General features: G+C 36.6%; 1 protein-coding gene across 7 annotated transcripts in view; it reads right to left on the minus strand.

Annotated features, from left to right (window-relative positions):
- The window catches only part of PTPRD (protein tyrosine phosphatase receptor type D), a 1,574,709-nt gene that overhangs the window by 306,320 nt on the left and 1,246,289 nt on the right, over window positions 1–22,100 (minus strand). For all 7 annotated transcript variants that reach the window (XM_082842820.1, XM_082842821.1, XM_082842823.1 and 4 more), the window contains 2 exons: window positions 11,603–11,748; window positions 8,017–8,158 (listed from right to left, as the gene is read on the minus strand). In XM_082842820.1, the coding sequence (XP_082698946.1) occupies window positions 8,017–8,158; window positions 11,603–11,748 (288 nt within the window). The remainder of the gene's footprint in view (window positions 1–8,016; window positions 8,159–11,602; window positions 11,749–22,100) is intronic.

The following is a 22,100-nucleotide window of genomic DNA, read 5'->3' on the forward strand; positions in this document are numbered from 1 at the left end:
GAGCTAATACTTTTCCACTATATTTAATTTTCTAGTTGTCTGATTGATCTGTGGTTACCCATGCAATTAAACAAATACTCAAACAAAAAGAAGTATTCATACAAACTTAGAAGGACAGAAAATATCTGAAAGTTGTAATAATAATTTGCTAGTATCACTCATGATACACAGTTTCACTCTTTTAAACAGCTCTTTTGGTGCCATATTCTGAAAAAATGTAGGCTCTCTTCTAGGAAAACCCAAACTTAGATCAAATTTTATTGCCTGAACACACACATATCATCACGTATGTGAGAAAAAAAAAATAATAGGATTACCTCGTGGCCAAAATCTACTTGTTAAAAAAAAATCCACTGTGTGAAAATAATATATGCATATTTAATGCAAGGATAAAGTTTAAAAATCAAGGGTAAATGTTAAAGATACAAAAAATAAGGGCATGGAAAGTTCTGAAATGTAAATTAAAACACAAGCTCATTTAGAAAGATCATAGATAAGACAGTCTTTAAACTGTCCTGCTATCTTTAATAAGATATATTAAGAATACTAGGATGTATGTCATCATATTTGTGTTTAATGTGGCATTAATTCACAAGTCTTTTTTTTTAGTAAGATAAAATAAGTTACTTGCTCTTCTAAGGAGCTATATAACTAGGATTTTCATAATTAAACCCTAGATGAGGCATTTGGTATATCTATGCCCTAAATCCCCCCCAAATTATGCATGTACAACTTTGAAAACTACATCTTAATTAGTAGCTTAAAATAAAACTAATTTTGAAAGCCAGAAAGTTGAATTTTTAAAACTTGTTCAAATTTTATCAATGAAAGTCAACCAAATATCCAGTTTTAAAATATAAACATCAATTGTATATAAAGCACCGTGAATTGTTTGATATGTTACTTTCAGTATTTTAGTAAACCTCTGCAAATTTCAACTCATATAGAGATGGTCAATATTAACTTAGTCACATGATTTCTCACTTGTGTAGTTTCATCTCTTTGGCCAATGAAGTATGTCCCAACCTCATTTTCTTCTACTACTACTCTTTTAACTTCTACTCTATTCTGAGCAACTACTGCTTATACCTACCTGTGATGGTTAATTTCATGTTCAACTTGACTGGGCCACAAGGTGCCCAGACATTTGGTCAAACCTTATTTTGGGTGTCACTGTAAGGGTGTTTTGGGATGAGATTAACATTTAAATCAAAAGACCCAGTAAAGCAGACTGTCTTTTCTCATGTGAGGGGGGCCTCATCCAATCAGTTGAAAGCCTGAATAGAACAAAAAGAATGACCCTCTCCCAAATAAAAAAATTCCTCCTGCCCAATTGCCTTCAAACTAGGATACTGGCACAGTCCTGCCTTCAGACTCAAACTGAAACATCAGCTCTTCCTGGGTCTCAAGTCTGGGTCTGCCAGTCTTCACACTATACCATCAGCTTTCCTAGGCTTCCAGCTTGTTGACTCACCCTGCAGATCTTGGGTGTTGTCTGCCTCCTTAATAGTATAAGCCAATTCCTTATAATAAATCTCTTTACATATATAAACAAAAAAAGTATAAATATGCATATACTTATATCGGTTCCATTTCTCTGGAGAGCCCTAATATACCACCCACACCCACCATCAAATATTTAGCAATTTCTTACCTGTGTATATAATCAGGTTCATGAAACTTTCTCTATCCCTAACAGTCTCTCACACTAGCTCTGCCTGATAAAACCCTACATAGTCTTCAAGCCTCAACAGAGACCTCTTCTCTCCCATTGATGCATCATCATGGTGGAGTTTTTCCACTTTGCACACCCATAGCACGACAGCACTGTTTTCCGTCACCTCCGCTTGTCTGTGGGTGGTGAGCTGGAAGAACGTAGTTCTTCCTGGACAATGTCTTATACATCATAAGTGAGTATCTGAAGGGCTAGAATACATTGTCACAACATAATACGGCAGGGATTATTTCTGATTGGGTGAAACCCAAAGGAAATCTTAGCTGTATGACCAAGAAAAAAATCATTTCAAACTCTCTGGACCTTGGTTTCTTCCATCAAACACGTAAGAGATTTGGCTCGGTACACCAAATTCCCTCCCAGCTCGACATTTCTACGGCTCCATTAACAAATCATTCAACAGTAAACACTCACATGACTCAATATGCATTTTAAAATTATCTTAAATAATATAATATGAAGCCTAAAGTAGAAAACTGTTCTCACTTAAATGCAGTAATTCACAAGAGCACTCATTCTCTCTGAGCCCTTGTAAGACATAACTCCAGCATGGAAAAACAAGTGATAATGATTAAAAGAAAGCAACATGCATCACCAACAGGAAGGTCCTTAGAAGACTGATCACAAGGGAACACTCAGAGCCTCAGCTCACACACGCTCATTCTCCGAAATATAATAAGTTTTAATGTTTCTCTGCACTAGGGTCTCCACGGAACTGTTCACATGGGCTCCTGCCTTTGTCAACACTGATACGTAAAGAGTAGTTATTTGTAAGTACTACAGAAAGTCAGAAGTTTCTGTTTACTTATATGGCTCTGCCCACCACCACCTCTTTTCAGCATGGAAATGTAGTACTCAGAGAGGCTTTATCGTGTTGGTATCAATGCATTCCAAGTACTCAACTATTTTATAAGCCTTTTCAAAGAATCTTCACTCGGTACTGTAATTGTCAGCAAGTTTGTTCTGTGTTGGCCATCCTTCCTTTTGTTTCAGTCTTTCCTAAAAATCCTTTTGTGCGAGAGTCAAGCAGCTGTGCTTTGTTCTTTAATGTTCCTAGCTTGGATCCCCAGCCGAGACCATTTTATAACATAAACGGCAAAGTACCATTTTCTCAGCAGGGACAACTGTGTTCATCTTCAAAAAGAGGCATTAATAAAATGAGACTGTAACGAACATGCTAATTCTGATCACAGGGTAGTGCACGATGGCAGAGAGAGCTGACTGCCTTCTCCCTGAAAGATGGTAAAAGTTGTTTTTGTTTTGTTTTTTTAAACAACTGCTATACTGGCTTACATTTTTTTTTGAAACAGACCTATTATGCAAACATTTCTCTCCATTTCCCAGTGAAATGCCTTTTCTGTCTCATCCAACTGCTCACTGTGTGTTTTACTATATCAGTAACAGTCACCTTCAGGGAGCATCTTTTTTCCATCTTGCAAGAACTGACTTGTTGAAATAAGCATGTCACCAAATCACAGAAAGCTAGAAAGCAGGGATCTGAGTGATCACCAATTCACTGCCTTCCCTGTGCACACGGTGCCAAGATAAATAAAGAAGTAAAAGAACAGGGAAGTTAATAGATTTGCTCAAGATGTCACAGCTATTGTGGGACAGAGCCAGGGCTGGAACTCAAATTACTGGAGACCTGGACTTGAGGACTTTGTGTATCATGTCTTGATGGTGATTATTCATAAACTGTGATGCACGTGTGTGGAGTAGATCCTCAAATATAAGTGCCATTTCATAAGGTACACCTGTAAAACTAGGCAACTCAATTGTCTGGTCAGCTATCTTTTGTTGACAACAATTTTACTTTGTGTGTGCTCTAGGAACAAGCTAGAAGATAACAGCAACAATGGTATATATCATACTCTGTTTTCTTGTGGTAATGCTCGTGCTGGTTTGGGGATCAGTGTTATTTCAGAATGGGCAAGTCTCAGAAGATAATCCACTAAACTTAGAAAAATGACATAGTACATGCTGTTTTGGATGACAACAAAATGTGTATTTTCTGATTACTACCTAAAAAAAAACACCTAAATTCAAGAAACATGACATTTAGACATCTCAGACTATCAGAGACAAAGTGGACTAAATTTTTCTAGAACTTTCTTTTAGAGAGGGGGAGTCATGTGAGCAAGAAAAAGGGATTCTTCTTTTTTTTTTTTGGCCATGCAGCACAGCATACGCATATGGAATCTTAGTTCCCCGACCAGGGATCGAACCTGTGCCCCCCACAGTGGAAGCGCAGAGTCTTAACCACTGGACCACCAGGGAAGTCCCAAGAAAAGGGGATTCCTGTCTTTCTACTTGTCTAAAACAGGCAGATGCTCCTGGACTCTTATAGGAAAGAAAAGTCTATGGAAGGTGATATCTCATTTTCCCTGTCCAGTGGTGGACAAGATATATCTGAGAGAACATTTTCATCCCCAGTTATCATTATACGGATTTACATTTACAAGTAATGTAATACCTTTAGACAAGAGGAAACTGTGGCCAGTGAACCAAAGATTCAGAAAGAACCAATTCCATCTGGATGATAATCGCTCTTCTTAAAACACCCTCTCTGGTCCTATACTTTGCCCTTCACTGAAAGCTTAATATCAAATCCAAAGTCCTTAGCAGAATCCCACAATTAGGTAAGACTCAACCCTTAATAACCACTCAGTGAGATGTGAAGGCCTTCACTTAAAGTTCTGCGTAGAAGGGAAACGTGTATGACGACTATGCTCAGCCCCTTTAAGTGCTACAGAACTACGGAGATGGTATGTTCTTGTGTTTCCACAGGCAGGGCAACCAAAAAAAGTTTTAAGTGACCTGGAGGCCATAAGTACCACATTCAACCCCACTTCTCCCACTACTTCTTCTATGAACTGCAGTCTACAGCGTATAAATGGTAATTGCTCAAATATCTCATTCCAGGGTATGTTCAGCCCGAGCTTGTAGTTATCTTTCCTTATGAAAACAGTTTTTCAGAGCGAGGGTAATTTGAAACGAGCTACACAGGGAAGATTTTCCCTGAAGTACTCCCTTCAATGCACATGGGTGGTCAGAGTATTATTTCAATGTCTTCTGCATTAGCTGTACAGGTCAGATGATTAAATCTCCAATTAATTAGGTACTCTAGTGGCCTGTGTGAAATAAATTAGTGATCTCCATCCAGTCCACTTAGACAAAACCCATCGTGACAGCTGGCACATTTTTGGCATTGTCAGCAGAGTGGGTAAAAAGTAAATGACCCATGTGGACAAAATGGGCATCTAACGATGGGTATGGATGAAAAGTGCAAAGTATTTTCCATCCACTGCAGAGCACAGAGCTTGAGTATCTGCCGATGTGATTTGCAAGAAAAAGTGAACTTAAAATGAGCACGAAGCCCATCAACTATGGAATGAAACTCTTCACATTCATCTAGTTAACTGCTCACAACGTTCATAATCTAGAAATGTCAGTTTACCACTGGGATATTTGTAAAGACTATTACTAATAGGATTACTGTTATTTAGAAATTTTAAACAAAGAGGTAACTCTAGGAAACAAAATAATTCCCAACTCCACTTATTTCATCCTATAAAGATATATAAAAATATTCTATTTTAAGGTTATGTTTAGACTACTTTTTCATTATCCAAAATACCTTTGAGTTTTTCTCATGAAACATTTCCAAAATTGCTAAACATAGTCTTAAAAAAATAAGGTTTAAGTACTTTACTAGAATTATAAATTTTCATACAAATGTACTTATATATGACAGATATGCACATAGAAAGTCAAGATTACATTAAAATTTTCAAATCTATTTGTTTTATGTGGGAGCTAGTTGGATAAAAGCAGATGAGATGGGAGGATCCCAGTCAACTGGGAGGTAGGAAAACATAAATTCATATGAATGTCTATGTAAAGTGATATTTTCCTCCAACTTCTTGTTAATTCCTTCCTCAAATGCATAAAGATTAAGTCAAGCCAAGTGACTGCCACTGTTCCCTTTTAAGGGGTTTGTTCAGGGAACTCAGAAGGCGAAAACACCTAAAAAGTTTCTAATAACTTTTACTTGATCGCATCTCTGTAATACGTTTTCTACGTAATAGCATTAGTTATAAACTACATGAATAAGCAAAGATTAAAATTTTTAAAGAAGACCAGCGAATCTGATTTAGCTTCCTATATGAATGGCCCCCAAAATTACTCAACAATCTTCAGACCTTTTATCTAAGTTTATGTGAACATATACATGTATATCCACATATGTACATATTACAGTATGTATAAACATAGTCTCCAAGGTCCCTTTCAGCTCCAAAATCTGACTTCTAACTCCTAACTGCTCTTTTTTTTCCTAAAGTCTTCTTACCTAACAGATTTTACTCCTCTCTTTACCTTTACAAATATTTAGAATTCATTTCTTTTAAAACCCATTCATACAGTTCAATTATCTATAGTTCACAGACTATGATTTCTACTCTCACTGATTGGGCTTCCTGTCCCTCATGAGTTGGAACTGGCTTTCATGCTTTAGAATTGGTGCCTATGAGCCCATCTGAGAATAAATGACCTTATCTGGGGTTGTATGGCCTGAACTGTGGTGATGTCTCTGTGGGGTGAGTCCTTACATGGCTGTCTGTTCCACACTCCATGGGATTCACCGTTTCTGACCAGCTTTTATGTTAGCTTCTGGGTTCTAAGTATCGCACTGCAGAAATAGTGCTAGAATTCTTACCTTGTTCAGAAAGCTGATCTAACTCCTCTTATTTTATATAGGTCTGTGTCCTGCTGGAGAGTTAAAACTTCAGCCCTAAATCATATAGTACATTTGGTTATTATCTTGGTTTATAAGGTTACAAATTATCTCTTATCCGAGGCTCTCTTTCTGTTTTGAGCACCTGGAAATTTCTTTCACGTTTGTAAACCTAAGCACACATTTAATTTTATTTTCAAATATTTTATCAACATGTCTATATGTTTACAGGGGGATGGAGAATTTCCTATATGAACACAGTGTGTCATAATGGCCAGAAATGTAGCTCAAATTTGACTTGTTTGTTTTTAAGCAGCATTCTGTTACATGCAATTAAAAGATCTATATCCAGTTGGTCAATATTTCCCCAAAAACTTAGTAAGATTTTACAGTACTTAAAGCACAGTGTAGGATGTATATGTAAATATTATTTTCTAGACTTCTCAGATTGACTGATTAATTTTGGTACTAAATAGATCTAAAAGAAAATATTTTTGATTGTATAAAACATACAGAGAAACATACATGCCTCAAAGTGGGGGTGGGGGGGATGGAATGGAGGAGAAATGCTCTCACTCTATATATGTTCCTCTAAGATTATTCAATTATGATCTCTTCTTTCTAATTCCATTCATCTGAAGAAAGGCTATTTTACTAAGTTGTGGAATCAAGCAAAGCAAAGTTCAAAGCAATACAAAACAAACAGACAAATGCAAGTGTGTATGAGAAAGAAACAAAGGCACAGAGGGTTAGTCTGGAAGTGTCAACTACGACGCAAGCCAAATTAGGCAATATTCTTATCTCTATGCAAAAGATTGAATTATATATATAATACAACAGAGCATTATTAATCACTAGCCATTATTCTCTAGCACTGTCATTCTAAAGGAAGTCTTGGAAGTAGATACACCGTACTACAGATTTAGCAAGTCATCCCATGCTTTGGGCACATTGCATAAGCCACATAGCTGGAAACACAGAAGGGGACACACTGTTTCCAATCACTTTGCATCAACAGATGTTAGTTCAAGAAATATAAAACACTGAAACAAAACACTTTTTTTGGACATAAAGAAGAAAGGTGCCTTTCTTGTTCTTGATTCCTCTGCTTAATAAGAACTCATCTTTAGGTAGTAGATATTCCTTTAATTTTGCAAACACCAATGTCAGCTTTGGTAATTTCCAAAAAGTAGTTGCTGACCTAGATGTGAAAAATCCACACACAAGTGAAGCTAACATGCAAAACAGTAGCATACCCTGCTTCTTATCAAGGCTCTTTACCAAAAATCAAAATGGTACCTGGCATTTGAAATCAGCACTTCTTTGGGACTTTCTTTCCTTTCCCCGACTAGCATTTTTTAAGTCCTAGGAGAGAAGGCACCCTCTGTCTATTTAAATAAAGTTTGACCCTAATCAGTATTTTACTTCAATTCATTTCCCATTTAAGTGTCATGACAACTGTAGTCTTTTCAATGATTTTACAAAAGAACACCTGGGATACAGAATTTCAACTACACAAGCAGCAGCCTTGCACTTGAATACTTACCTCGTAAAACTGTGAGCCTGGTGGATACACTTATTTCTCCCACGTTATTCGAGGCCACACATTCATAAATTGCCTCATCTCGCGGAGTCCGTAAGGGTTGTATTCTGAGAACTGATCCAGATCCATCGTCAAACTCTATTACCTATTAGAGGAAACAATAGCTGTCACAGGTGTTGTTACTATCATCTGCCTCTCAGCTAAATCTCTTAATGCAGTGGTGAACCAGCCATTAGGCTCAGAATAAACTCAGAAGCATTTTGAGACTGAATTTTGATACAGTGATCAAACAGAATAATTGCTCTAATGTACTGAATCCTATAAGGCAGAATGGAAAGACATGAAACTACATATGCAAAAATGTAGATTTCTTGTCTCTACAGAAAACCATCCAGGGTTTAATCATGAAAATATTCTAGTATATGTATCTAGTATAGTATCTAGGGCTATGTGACCTTTTTATTAATTTTGTAAAAGACTTGCTGCTATGATGGATACACTTCTTAAATTATTCTGTCTCTGATAGCACATATGCATATGTGGATCCATTCAGTAATTGGACGATAAGGTGAAGAAATAATGTATGCCACCACTGATAGCTCTTCTGGTTTAAGATGTCTCATCCTGAACAGTATAGATGAGCAAACCATGAAGAGAAACTGCATAAATCTAGTACTTAGGCAGCCAATGAGATGGCTTTCATAGCCCCAGACACTGATGGCATGCATTAATTTTGCCATAAATCATTCCAGTATTTGTTTGAGCTTAGCATTTTCTGCATTTTTAGGGCATTCTTGCTGTAAAATGGAGGCTTGCTTCACCAGGCAGAAAATTAATGTCCTAAACAGTAAGCCTGAATTCACTATTATTATGGACTCTACTTTGAAACAGTTAGGTATTTGTCACCCACTCAAGTAATACTTTCAAAAAATGATGTTGATAATATTGATAAATATGCATACAAAACTGTAGAGTCCTCTACCTGTCTTTTCTATAACTCTGCTGTTTTTCCAGCTGTTCACTGAGATGGTGGGGTTTTTTTTTTTTTGCATTTCCCTATGAATAATATATCCATGTGCTTAAATTGTGAATAAATTAAGAATGCTTTATAAATATATTTACTAGATGATCAATCCCAGATTTTGTATATAAGTGTCAACATACGGAAAAAAGAGATTGAATGTTTTTAAGATATGGCCACTTCAAGTCCTTTCCGCATCCCATTTACATTCTAAATTCACAGAGAATTCTGTGAAAACATCCCATTTCTCAATGCACCACAATTTATTTTCAACTCTATCAAAACATCCCATTTCTCAATGCACCACAATTTATTTTCAACTCTATTAAAAATATCACACACTTTAGAATGAATCTACTATGCATCGTGGGAGAATAAAGTTTCATAGCTACTGGAATCTTTGTCAAATATGCTATAATTAATATATATATATATATATGTATATTTGAGCATCCTATAGCTTAATGTAGAGAAAGGTTTAAACATCTTTAATACTAATTTAAATTTTGATTTTTTTCAGTTTTATTGAGAAATAATTGACATACATCACTATATAAGGTTTAAGGTATATAGCACGATGGTCTGATTTACATACATTGTGAAATGATGACCAAAGTAGGTTTTAGCTAACATCCATCATCTCATATAGATACACTAAAAGAAGAAATGTTTTTCTACTTATGATGAGAACTCTTAGGATCTACTCTCTTAACTTTTGATTAATTCTTACATGTCATTGCATGCTTACATTTCTGAACTACTTCCTAGGTTTAGACCTATTTTCTTCAACAAACAATATACACATTAGATGCTAATATTGTAATCTCCAATTTGCAAACCCGATTTAACACCCAGTATTAATTATGTACCTACTCTAGGCCAGATGCTATATTTGCCACTGGAGATAGAAGAGGGAACAAAATCAGTCTCACTCATACTCTCATGGGCTTTAGAAACTAGCGAAACCAAAAAATACAATATACTATTACAGATATGAAGGATTCACAGCCCAAGACTCAGTACTATTTGATGTAGCCGCTTTGTGTTAAAATAATATTTTCTGGATGTTTATTTGACTCTCATTAGGAATTATGTACTGAGCAGACCTCCTGCTTTGAAATGTTTACTGTTATAATTTAAACTTTGTTACAAGAGTTTGTCAAGATGCCATCATCACTAGCAAGCATGATGTCAAACTTCTTTGACAAAAAAGTGAATTTCATTTAAACTAAAAAGTATATGTGCACCAAAAGTCACACACACATCATTTCCTATGACAATGTAGGAAATATTTCTCAAAGATTAAGATATTCTTTTTGTTTATGTTTAAGTCACTGTAGGTATCTGATCTTCAAACAAACAAAATTTTAAACTTACCATTTGTAAACTACAGGCCAGATTTCAATTTTCACCAGTGTAATTATGCTCTTTATGCATTTGGTCCATTTCCTGCTCTTTGAGAACTGGTGAAAAATGAATAAACTCACAATGCTCTGAATTTTGTCGTTGCTATGTTTCAGTTAACTGGGAATTGTTTTAATTTGCCAAACTGAGAATTAGGCTATAAAGTAGTCAGAAACTCAGGTAAGAGGAGGTGAGTTTCACATTTTGGGTCAGTTTGGAGGTCTAAGTGCTCTCTAAAAATCAATCTATCCTCTTCATATCTTAAATTACAGGCATGGTATTGTGTGCTTCTTCCAATTTTTCTCTAAATAGCTTATCACCTATTTTTCTCCTCCAGAAGGAGCAAATTTATAAACCACAGGCTCCTTAAAAACACCCAAAATAATATCTGAATTATGTATCATCATCTTCAATGCACTAAGCTTTCCTGAATAAACAAAATCAACTTCATCAGTAGGTTTATCAACTATCAACCTGGTTGGGTATGTTTCCTTTAGAGCAGTTCTTCACACTAACACACTGGAGCTAAGTTCTCTTTCTAGTCCATGCTACCTGTAAAACACAGGTGTGAAGTATAGTGGACAACTAAATCTGCTGGCCAGTATCCGTTCCCCTTCTTTCGGATAACAGGAACTTGAATTCCCTTTGGGAAAACACTACTCCCTCATTCCAAGCCATGGGGTTGGATGAAACTGATCTCATTCCCAGTAACTGAGGTAGATTCTGATTAACATAAATGAGTTAGTCTGTACAATCCAGCTGTCCACACAGACTGGTTCAGTGATGAACACGAAACTCAATACGAGCCAATAGCACAGAAAGCTCTCACTCATCCTCTAGTCTCGGATGTGGGAGGATGTGAGACTGCATCTTGCCATCTTAAGGGGAAGCAGTCTGAGGATGAGGTTACAGATGGATGCTAAGAACACTGTTTGAGCCCTCGTACAAGTACGACAAAAGTCAGTCATCTGAACCCCCAAATTCCCTTTTTTAAAAAAGCTGAAGCCATCTAGAGTGAAGTTTTCCATCACATACAACATAAGGAATGGCATATCTCAGTGATTAAAACATCTTGTATCAGAGAAAAACAAGCAAGTAACATACAAACCAAAAATTCAGCAGTTACATTCTTCCCCCAGAGAAACAGAACAATGGACCTAATACCTCAAATCTCTGATTGCTGACTTTCTTTCCTTTTTTGTTCCAGACAATTTTAGGTCTTGGGTCTCCGGTCGCTTGGCAAATGAAAGAGGCAACTCCACCAGAGACCCCTGTCTGGTCAACGGGAGTTCGTGTAAACCTTGGAGGTGCTGAAATAAAAAGAAATAAACATCACAATTAGATGGAAAGTGGAAACACAGACTATTACCCCACTGCCACTGCTCTCTCCAGAGCCCTCAACCCTATTTCGGTCAATACATACATCCCTACACATATAAAAGGATTATAAAATTAGGAAAGCACCTTTTACATTTGAGGGTAGTTAAAAGGGGAGGGAGGTAACTTTCTGGTGAAGTTATCTGCTAGTGCTTTTATTGCTGAAATCCGTATTATGGCAGAGATGCAATAACATTTGTAAAGCAACATCACACATTAATTTTTACTACCAGTATTAAAAAAAAAAATCCAATTTGTCCTCTGTAACAAAATGAGCTCATCAATCAAAGTGAGTAAAATTTTAGCTCTTTGCTTTGATGCCGCTATCAGGACATTGCCAGAAAGCAGCAGTGCCACTATTAAAATTAGTGACATTTAAGAGAAATTCTAGGAAATTTTAAAGAGACAAGAAATACAGCCCTGAGTTAGACGGTTTGGCAAGAAATAGAAATAGGATAATATGGTAAAGTGACTCTAACCCAGATATTGTGTGCTGCCTTACTTTCAACTGAACTCCACAATCTGCATAAAAAGATGAGTCAAGAAGCCTCCAAAGTCATAGCAATAAAAATAATTTCTGTAAAGAAAGATGCAGACTTCAAGATTCCTAAGGACGAAAGGCTAACAGTTGGAGGTTTTTGAAATGTCCTCTGTCTCCTTTGAATGTTCCTAACATACACTTTCCCTCTTAAAAGCCTGCTTGTTATCTACCTGGTATTTCCGGATCTAGAAATCTATTATATGAAAATTATATAAAATGTAGACAAATATTTATGGACAAAGATATTAACCATATATTTTATTTACAAAGATTATAAGTACTCAAAACATCAATTATTATAGGAATTGATGATGAGATAAACTGGCATAATGATGGAACGTCATACAAATAGTAAATGTTGTAATTATAAAGTTTTTATTATATGCCACGAGAAATACTTATGACTCAATGGTAAGCCACAAAAGCATCACACAAAATTACAGATGAGAGATATCAGGTAAAGAAAAATGCACCCCAAAAAGGATAGGACAAAATATGCTAAAACATTAACGATGGTGGTTTGGGAGAAGGTATTTTAATTATTTTTCTTACTCTTCACATTTTTCTTGCTTCTTTGAGTTTTGACAATTACGTTACAGTTGGACATGTTTTAAACTCAAAAACATTTTACTTTCCCATTTTATTTTCTATTTTCTTACCCCTATTACAAAGTTTCTCTTGCCTCCGGCCAGTTTTCAGTGATACGTCATTGAAACAAGGATTTAGTAACCATAGCTAAAGTTTATTTTGAAAACTATCCTTAGATTCTAAGTAAGAAGAAAATAGCAAAGTTCATCATTGTTTGCTCATCACCAGTATTTTCTCCGCCTTGTTTTCATGTTTCCCCTGTGATGCTCCTGCTGGCCTGATGGTGTGTGTCCTGACCTTCATCTTGATTTTCCTGGAGTCAGGGAAGACAGATTTCCTTCTCAGCTCCACCACTTTGTATGTGTAACATCCTGCGGGGGTGCCTAACTTTCCTATCTCTTAACTGTAAAAATATGAAATGTGAAATAAATGATTTTGCAGAGATCCCTTCCAGTTTTAAGGTATTAACTTCCACGATGAGGGAAAGAAGGGAGAAGAGAGGTGAGTGGTATCTTTGTAATGCTGATGCTGGGAAATGAGTCTCCACTTCATCAGGAAATTCAACTTGGTGTTAGTAGAACTGGTGAAAACCCAGGTACCTGTTTGTTCAGAAACCCTAGGAATGAAAGTGGGCTCTAAAAATGCTGCTAGATATCACATCCAACAGCATCTCAGAGTAGCAATACAAACTGGATGATTACCAGAACTGTGAGCAATGTTTAAAATGATTTGAAATTGATTAACAGTGAGAGGAATAAAATACGCAGTATACTGATGTCACTTTTCTGTCACAAACAAAAAAGATATTAAAAGTTTTTATGGTTTTCATTCTGCTGTTGCAAACAATGCAAATTGATAATAACTACTCGCTTGTCAGCATCTAAATGGAAATTATAATTATGAAATTAAAATTCCTAGGGAGTTTCCCTGGAAAACAAAATGTATTGCATTGCTATTTTAAGTGGTACAGCACTGTCATTTTTAGGTACTTTCCTTTTTAAAGTCCATAGCTTAAAAATTGTCAACCCTAAAGGAAAATGAATTTTAACCACCCAGCTTCCCATTTAAGTTCTGTTTTGAAATTTCTCACAAGAATGTATGGACTGGGAGGAGGGCTGTTGCATAAGATGACTATGTACTAATCAGAAATTAAATAAACAAAGAAGGTAGGATGCCATTTTTGATGCACTGGGATTTTTTTTTAAGGGAAAGTATCCTATTTCTCATCCTAAAGAATGAAGGAAATTTGGAGATTCTGACAATCTGCAAATAGGCAACAGTTACTCGGGAAAGTGCTTCCTAAATACTGAGTGGGGACAGTAAGAAGTCGAATTAATATAAAACCTAGAAGTCTTATTTCTAAGTGGAAAGCATAGGAGGCAAGTTCCCATGTTCTCAAAAAGGGATGCAACTATCATTCCAATGTTCAGATGTGTTTTTCTTTTATCTTCATTTTCTGGTCATACCTTACAGTTCTCATGCAAACACTGACAAGTTTAAAGATATGACCACTGGATGCTACTGCAAGGATCTTTTCATTTTTTTAAACTTAATTGATAATTTTACTTTTCAAAAATTTTTATAGGAGTATAGTTGATTTGCAATGTCGTGTTGGTTTCAGGTGTACAGCAAAGTGAATCAGTTATACATATATGTATATCCACTCTTTTTCCATTCTTTTCCCATACAGGTCATTACAGAGTACTGAGTAGAGTCCTGTAAGGATTTTATTTCTGAAGATGAAGTCAAGTAATAGAATTAACCTAATGAACTGTGGAAAATTTATTGAAATAACCAGTTAGGATCTGTTTCGGATCTGGGACTGTTTTTCTAAATCCCACTACACCCCACTGTAGTGACTCAGTATTCTTCAGAAAAGCAGCCCGAAAAGGGTCCTTAAATTTATTCTTTAAAAACAAACACAAAAAATGAAATTGATCACATTACATTGTTTAAAGGCATATCAATTATTTGCACACAGTTTTTTTTAATTTTTAAATTTTTTTCTAAATATATGTTAAAAAAAAAAATAGCCTTCACAGACAAGAAAGTCATGACTTTCTTATGGGATCTGATGTCAATTTTTCTACATTTGTCAACCAAGTCCAAACCATGGAAAGGATAAGTGCCATTACTCTATGATGCAAGGTTAACAGTCTAGATGATATAGTAAAATCCTTTCAGTGAGCATGTTTGTTGCATAAATAATCATCTTGGCTAGTCAGATGCTAACTGTGATGCTGTCAATGCTAGGCAGATGGCCAAAGGAAACAGATGAGAAAGAAAGAAGACTAAACATAACTCCAACAAACGCTAGAAGCAAGTAAGAATCTTCATTCCTAGAGGGGTCTAACAACACACAGCACCCACTCCCCCTTGTCTGTATCTCAGTTTAATAGAAGAAACTAAATGAGTCTTCTGCCTTCTTTTGTCAAGGGTATGTCCATATTTAAGTCATGCTCTGAAGATGGGAAGAAAGAGAAGAGAACCCACGTAAAAGAATAAAACAAAGACTTCCACTACACAGTCACACAATAGGACAGCCTCGGGTCTTAATAATCAAAGTCCCCGTGATTATCCCATGAGATACAACCATAAATATTACGCTTGGTTTAAGAAAATAAAGAACTATCGGGAATATAAAGACGGAGAAAAAGACATTAAAACTTTACAGTCACCAATATTCAGATAAGTATCCTTCCATTATTGCAGCTAACTGCCATTGCTATCCACCTACAGCTGCCAACATTGTGCTCTGCAAAATGCATTTCTGTTCAAGCTGGTTTTGACAGGTAAGGAGTATGACCTTTTATTAAACTAATGCCAGGCAGAGGTCAGATTACTGTTAGACCCAGAAAGTCTATTTTCTAAATGGAAAATAGAGAAGCTAAACATGCATATGAGTCAGAAAAGAGGCATGCTGGATATTCTAGAACGTGTCTGCCGTGCTCACGTGCTGTTCAAAGACTGCATTCTCGGGATGCATTCACAGAGCAGACAGGAGCTCCAGGAATCAAGTAGATTATTATTTCCTACACAGCTTGAGAGGAGCCACAGGCTGCTGATTGATTTTTCCTTCTAAGAGGTTAGATTGCTTCTTACGAGTATAAGCAATGCACAGTACCTTTAATGCAATGACTGTAATATTTTGATGCCATATCAGGTCTCAAGTTGCTAGGCTTTCTGAAGACAAGATGATAAGCCCAAAGAGCACATAAGGTGATTAAATTCAGGGGACAGAACGTACCAAGACCAGCAAATTGCCTTTGACCATCCTTAACAAACCGCTCAAAGACAAAACCTTCCTTTACTACACTACATTATGTAGAACTAGACATAAAGTGAGGAGAACACTGACGTCCACTAGTAGCATCCATGGAAGAAAGGGATTTACGAGAAATTCTTAAAGGTTAAGAAGATGACTCAGGTTTGTGGGAACTTGACTGGCCAACTGAGAATCACTTAAAACAGGTCCCTGGAAAGGACCACATGCTACAAAAGTGAAGAGATGAAATGATGGTGCCGTTTACCTAATTTAATTCTAATGAATAAGGCACTTCTGCAGACATCAAGGACATATGTGGCACTGGGAACAAAACTAACAGCATGTAAATACTTGGCTTTGTTTCTTTCAGTTGATTAACATTTCCTTAAACAGAGAGTTTTGATTTTAAAGGGATATTTGTCAAAATAATGTACTTAAAATCTTGAAAGGGGCAGGTTAATAATGTTATTAAACGATACTGAGGGAGAGGATGAGGAAATGTTCAGTAAAAATATATAGGTAGTCCTGTCTTTAGGAATCTACTTCCTCCCTAAAAGGTATCTGTAGAATTTATGAGACTGTCAGGTGACCTCATCTCTGTTCTTTCTTTTTCTGCAAGAATCAGGGTGAGGGCTCTGAAGGGAAGCTCAGGAACAGGGGTCTGGAGGTCGGTGAGAAATGCAAAGCATAGGAGGTGAAGCCGGGGTGATGCTAAGGGCCATGGCCAGGTCTGAAGGTGTAGGGGGACAAGAGCCATTGTCACAGGGTTTACATTCCCGTCCAGTCACAACACACTCTACTGCCACTGCCCCAAACACAGAAAACGGCCAAAGTTTGTGTAGATGATGGATTTTCTGTTCTGATTCATTGGGGTAGGTAGCAAAGTGTGCCCAAGATAGCAGTACAACTGTACAGGCTCATGACAAGGGAAGAAGGGGGAGGTCCCAGAGTTGATGTTTAACTGTACGGAGGGCCAGGATCCTGGCACAAGACACCAGGCTGGACTGGTTTCCATGGCAGATGTTCTACATAAACCCGGGCCTGTGGGGACATCTATCCTATCACATGGAATCTGAACAGGGTCACCTCTGACATCCATGGCCAGGATGGACCTTCAAAGTCAGACTATTTTTGAGCCATCTATGATATTTTCTTTTTAATACAACTCCACAATCATTTAACCTTAAAATCTGATTTCAGGAGCATTATACTTCAAAATGGGATAAAGAAATAACTACTCTTCAGTGAATTCCATGCACTGGACTAAATGTTTTATGTATCTTATATGCAGTGTTTTCCATAGTCCTGTAAGAGTATACCATTACTCCTATTCTATAGAATTTTAGAAAGCTTTATAGTACTACATAAATTTAGAAGGGAAGAAAAAGTCAGGGAGAAAACGGGAAAAAGAAAGGAAGGAAGGCTCACTGAGGTTTAGCGTGAATCATGGACTTTTGATCTAATTGTGAAGTCCTGATATTTTTACTGTGCCAAATTAGAAGATGGAAAGTTACAAAGATGCTGCACAGACAATATGGTATAACTCAATTTATAGTATATTTTCAAATCAAATCTGTTTTACTTAACCATAAAAAGTATACTGGCTGCTTTCTCACGGGTTTGGTAAGTACTTTGTGCTGTATTACAGCAATTATTTTTCACTAGATAAGTGAGAAAGTTCACCCAGAATGCACATGGAAATTATTTTCCTAACTTCCAGGAGCCGACTGAAATCAGGGATACATAAAGTGTGATGCCTGGGCAAGAGACAAAAATCAAAGCCACAAAATTCAAAAATAAATCACGTAAGTTCCAAGTGTAGTATGGTAGAATACTTTTGTATTTTTCTACATGTAAGTTCAATTTGTTCATGATGGCAAAAGACAAGAAAGTTCTTGACATCAATTTCCCCTCTTCCTTTTCAAGGCATTTTGACAACATACTCTATGCATGTCTAGACGACCATTAATTTTTTTTTAACATCTTTATTGGAGTATAATTGCTTTACAATGGTGTGTTAGTTTCTGCTGTATAACAAAGTGAATCAAGTATATGTATACATATATCCCCATATCTCCTCCCTCTTGCATCTTCCTCCCACCCTCCCTATCCCACCCCTCTAGGTGATCACAAAGCACCGAGCTGATCTCCCTGTGCTATGTGGCTGCTTCCCACTAGCTATCTATTTTACGTTTGGTAGTGTATATATGTCCATGCCACTCTCTCACTTCGTCCCAGCTTACCCTTCCCCCTCCCCGTGTCCTCAAGTCTATTCTGTACGTCTGCATCTGTATTCCTGTCCTGCCCCTAGATTCTTCAGAACCTTTTTTTTAGATTCCATATATATGTGTTAGCATACGGTATTTGTTTTTCTCTTTCTGACTTACTTCACTCTGTATGACAGAAACGAAATTGAGTTATTTGTAGATCATTAATTTTATTAAGGCTTCAACTCCCAATTCTCGGCTGCTAAAATGATTACGACAGCATTCTCCCATTGGATAAATAGATGTCTATGCCTCTGTATAACTATCAATATTTAAGGTGACTAACAATTGATATGTATACTAACAGAAAGGAAGGGGAGAAGGAGAAAGGAAAGGAAGAAAAGAGGACAGGAAGAGACTTGACTTAATGAAAAGGCATCTCCCACTTGAACTTCTCCTCAATGCCAGGTCCTTATTTCTAATGTTTGAAAGACTACCTAGTAACATCTCAAAATCATTATGCTGAAAACACACCATGCCATCTGCCTTCCCAATCCTACTTCTCTTCCTAAGTTTCCATGTGTGTTTGTGGCACTCCCACTGTCCCTAACACTCAGCCCTGCTGCTTCAGCCTCTTCTTTGTCTTCCTGGCCTTTGCCTCACTATCATTCAATTATTACGTCCTATAGATTCTGCTTCTAATATGTCCCACTCCCCTTTGTTTTTTAATGTCTATTCACAATGACCATGATTCTCCCTTTAAGCGGGACATTAGAATCACTTGGGAACCTTAAAAAAGTAAAAAGCTATAGGTGCTCAGACCCCTCCCCAGACCAATTAAAATTGAAAGTCAGTGGGTGAGGCTGGGTGATTAATTTCAGAAGATGCCAATGATCAGCCAGGATTGAGAATCACTGAATAATATCATGATATCTGTGCTTTCCCTTCCAGTCACCCTAACTTCAAGTTTTTATTGCTACAATCGATATTACAAATTACTGCTGATCCGACCCTTCTTTTCCTTTTCATTCTTATTCTTTCAGGTTTTGTTAAACGCATCTATGATTAAAGCTCTTTTCCACTCAAAATAAATAAATAAACAAACAAACAAGCTTTAATAGCTAACTGCTGCCAAATAAACCAGAAATCCCGTTTGCGTTTTAAGACCTTTCAGAGCTGCTGTGGACCTACTTTCCCAAATATGTTTCTACTATCGCCCATCAGGAACCTATAATTCCCTGCGTCAATGCCTTGGTATAAGCTGTTCCCTTATATAAAATGCCTTCTCCCACATTTTAAAATTTATAGAATTTACCCATTTTTCAATCCCAAATTAAATATCTGAAGTTTTCTTTGAGCCTCCCATCTGGATAAGATCCACTATTCTTTTAACTCTCTTATCATACTTTTTGTATCTCTCCTATGAGTTAAAGCAGTCTATCCTTTATTACAGATATTTTATACATATGTATTTCTCTCTCTGCTCATTAACTGAACCCTGACAAAAGCATCTGTGACCTGGTCACCTCTGAAATCTCGTAACTCCTGATCCCACCAGGCACATAGTAAGTGTTCAATACATACTTAAACGTGATAAAAGGCTCTCCAAGGTACTATACCCTCTAATCTTTGACTATACACTTTTCAGTACTTACAATGCATAATATCGTTGTAAACATGATAACTGTGCTTCCACTTGAATTATATTTGCTTAGAGCTTGATAAATTAGCTGAAGAAACAAACTTCAAGTAATATACATTGACACGGCAAAATACTGATGTGACATGGTGGGAGACTAATGGATCCATACCAGGTCAAAAGTTGGCAAAATACAGCATCTCCAAATCACAGATTCATGCATCCTACTGTAGGACTCAATTCAGATGAAGTATAATGTAATACAACGGATCTCACCTCTTTTATGAATATCATTGTACCTCATTGTTACCACAGAGCTCTCCTATTTTCTGCCACTTTTAGTTTTTTTTAAATAAATTGACTTTATTGTTCTGACTGTACATTTTTATTATAAGTAAATTAGAAAACATAAATAAATTAAAGGAAGGAATTTTAAAACATTCTAATGGTTATCATTTTGATGAATGGCTTTTAAGAATTATTCTATGTCCGCTTAACATATACTGTCTACAAAAAAGGAGATTATACTGTATGATTATTTTATAGACTGCACTTCACTTAAAATATATTGTGAATATATTTTCTGTCAATAAATATTTAAATGGAAAAGGCTTTTATATTATAAAGCATATAGATATATTTTAATTTACTGTTAAACATTTAGGTTGTTTCCAATTTTTTAGTGTTATAAAAGTGCTTTAGTGATTACTCTTGTATTTATATCCCTACACATATACGTCATTCCTATATGTGATTCATTCTTTCTTTCTTTCTTTTTTTTTTTTTTTTTTTTTTTTGCGTTACGCGGGCCTCTCACTGTTGTGGCCTCTCCCGTTGCGCAGCACAGGCTCCGGACGTGCAGGCTCAGCGGCCATGGCTCACAGGCCCAGCCGCTCTGCGGCATGTGGGATCTTCCCGGACTGGGGCACGAACCCGCGTCCCCTGCATCGGCAGGCAGACTCTCAACCACTGCGCCACCAGGGAAGCCCACTACCGTAACTTTTTATTTAACATACAGCCATGGGATATTATGACCAAAACAAACAATCCTCTATATTCGCTGTGTCTGGGCCATAAAACTTCTCTGAACTATCGACATGCTTAGTAAGACCGACCATCTGTTTTCGTGTAAGACACTCACTGTAACCACTGGCTTAGCAACACAAATTTTAGAAAGGCGTGCCAGTGGTCCAGAATCACTCTTAAGATAGAATCAGCGAAGCCATTCTTACCATTCCTTATGCCAGACTCATGCATCCTTAATGAAAACATGTTATCAGCAGCACTATTTATATATTCACTTAACATTTTCCACTTGAAGCCTCTGGGTTCACGTACTACCTACTTATGCATTCAAAATACCAGGCATTTTGACCAGGCATCCATTTTCATTCAATAGAGTGATAAAGGCCCTTACACTGAAACAGATGAAAAGTCATGAAATCTCTCTGGCTCATTCATAAAGATGTAGGCAAATGACACAATATTTATTGCCTTTTTCCACATTTCCTCTAAATGGTAATGTACTCACAAGGCTATTTAACACAGACACCGCATTTGACAAAAAAGAAACTCTACCGACCCTTTAGCATCCTTCTGTAGTTAGTTTTCAAAGCAGATTCATTTACATCATTCACTGCTAATTTACTCATTAACCATAATTTATCACATCAGATGTGTTGATCATCATTAAAAGTAATCATTTATTCCTCCTTCTAACCTGCTGCTTATCGTGTACCTGCAAATTGGATCACACAGGAGAAAGGTAATTGGATTATTTGAAAAAAGAACATGAAAACAGACATAATTTAAGTGGCAAAGAAAGGGGGAAAAATGACAAAACAATGTCATCTTTGGCATTTTTTCATTGAATTCTTTCCAAATTTTATGTTACTAAATTCCAGAATATTGATTCTATTACCTCCCCTCCAAGAAATTTCCAATATACCAACTATGTGAATTTTGTTTTATTGTTTTTTAAGGAAACTAGAGTGAAATGCTGTACTGGCTTCACTTTAGAGACCAGTAGCAAACCAGTTCCACAA

This window comes from Leucopleurus acutus (assembly GCF_964270905.1).
Source record: "Leucopleurus acutus genome assembly, chromosome: 7".
NCBI classification, from domain to species: Eukaryota; Metazoa; Chordata; class Mammalia; order Artiodactyla; family Delphinidae; genus Leucopleurus; species Leucopleurus acutus.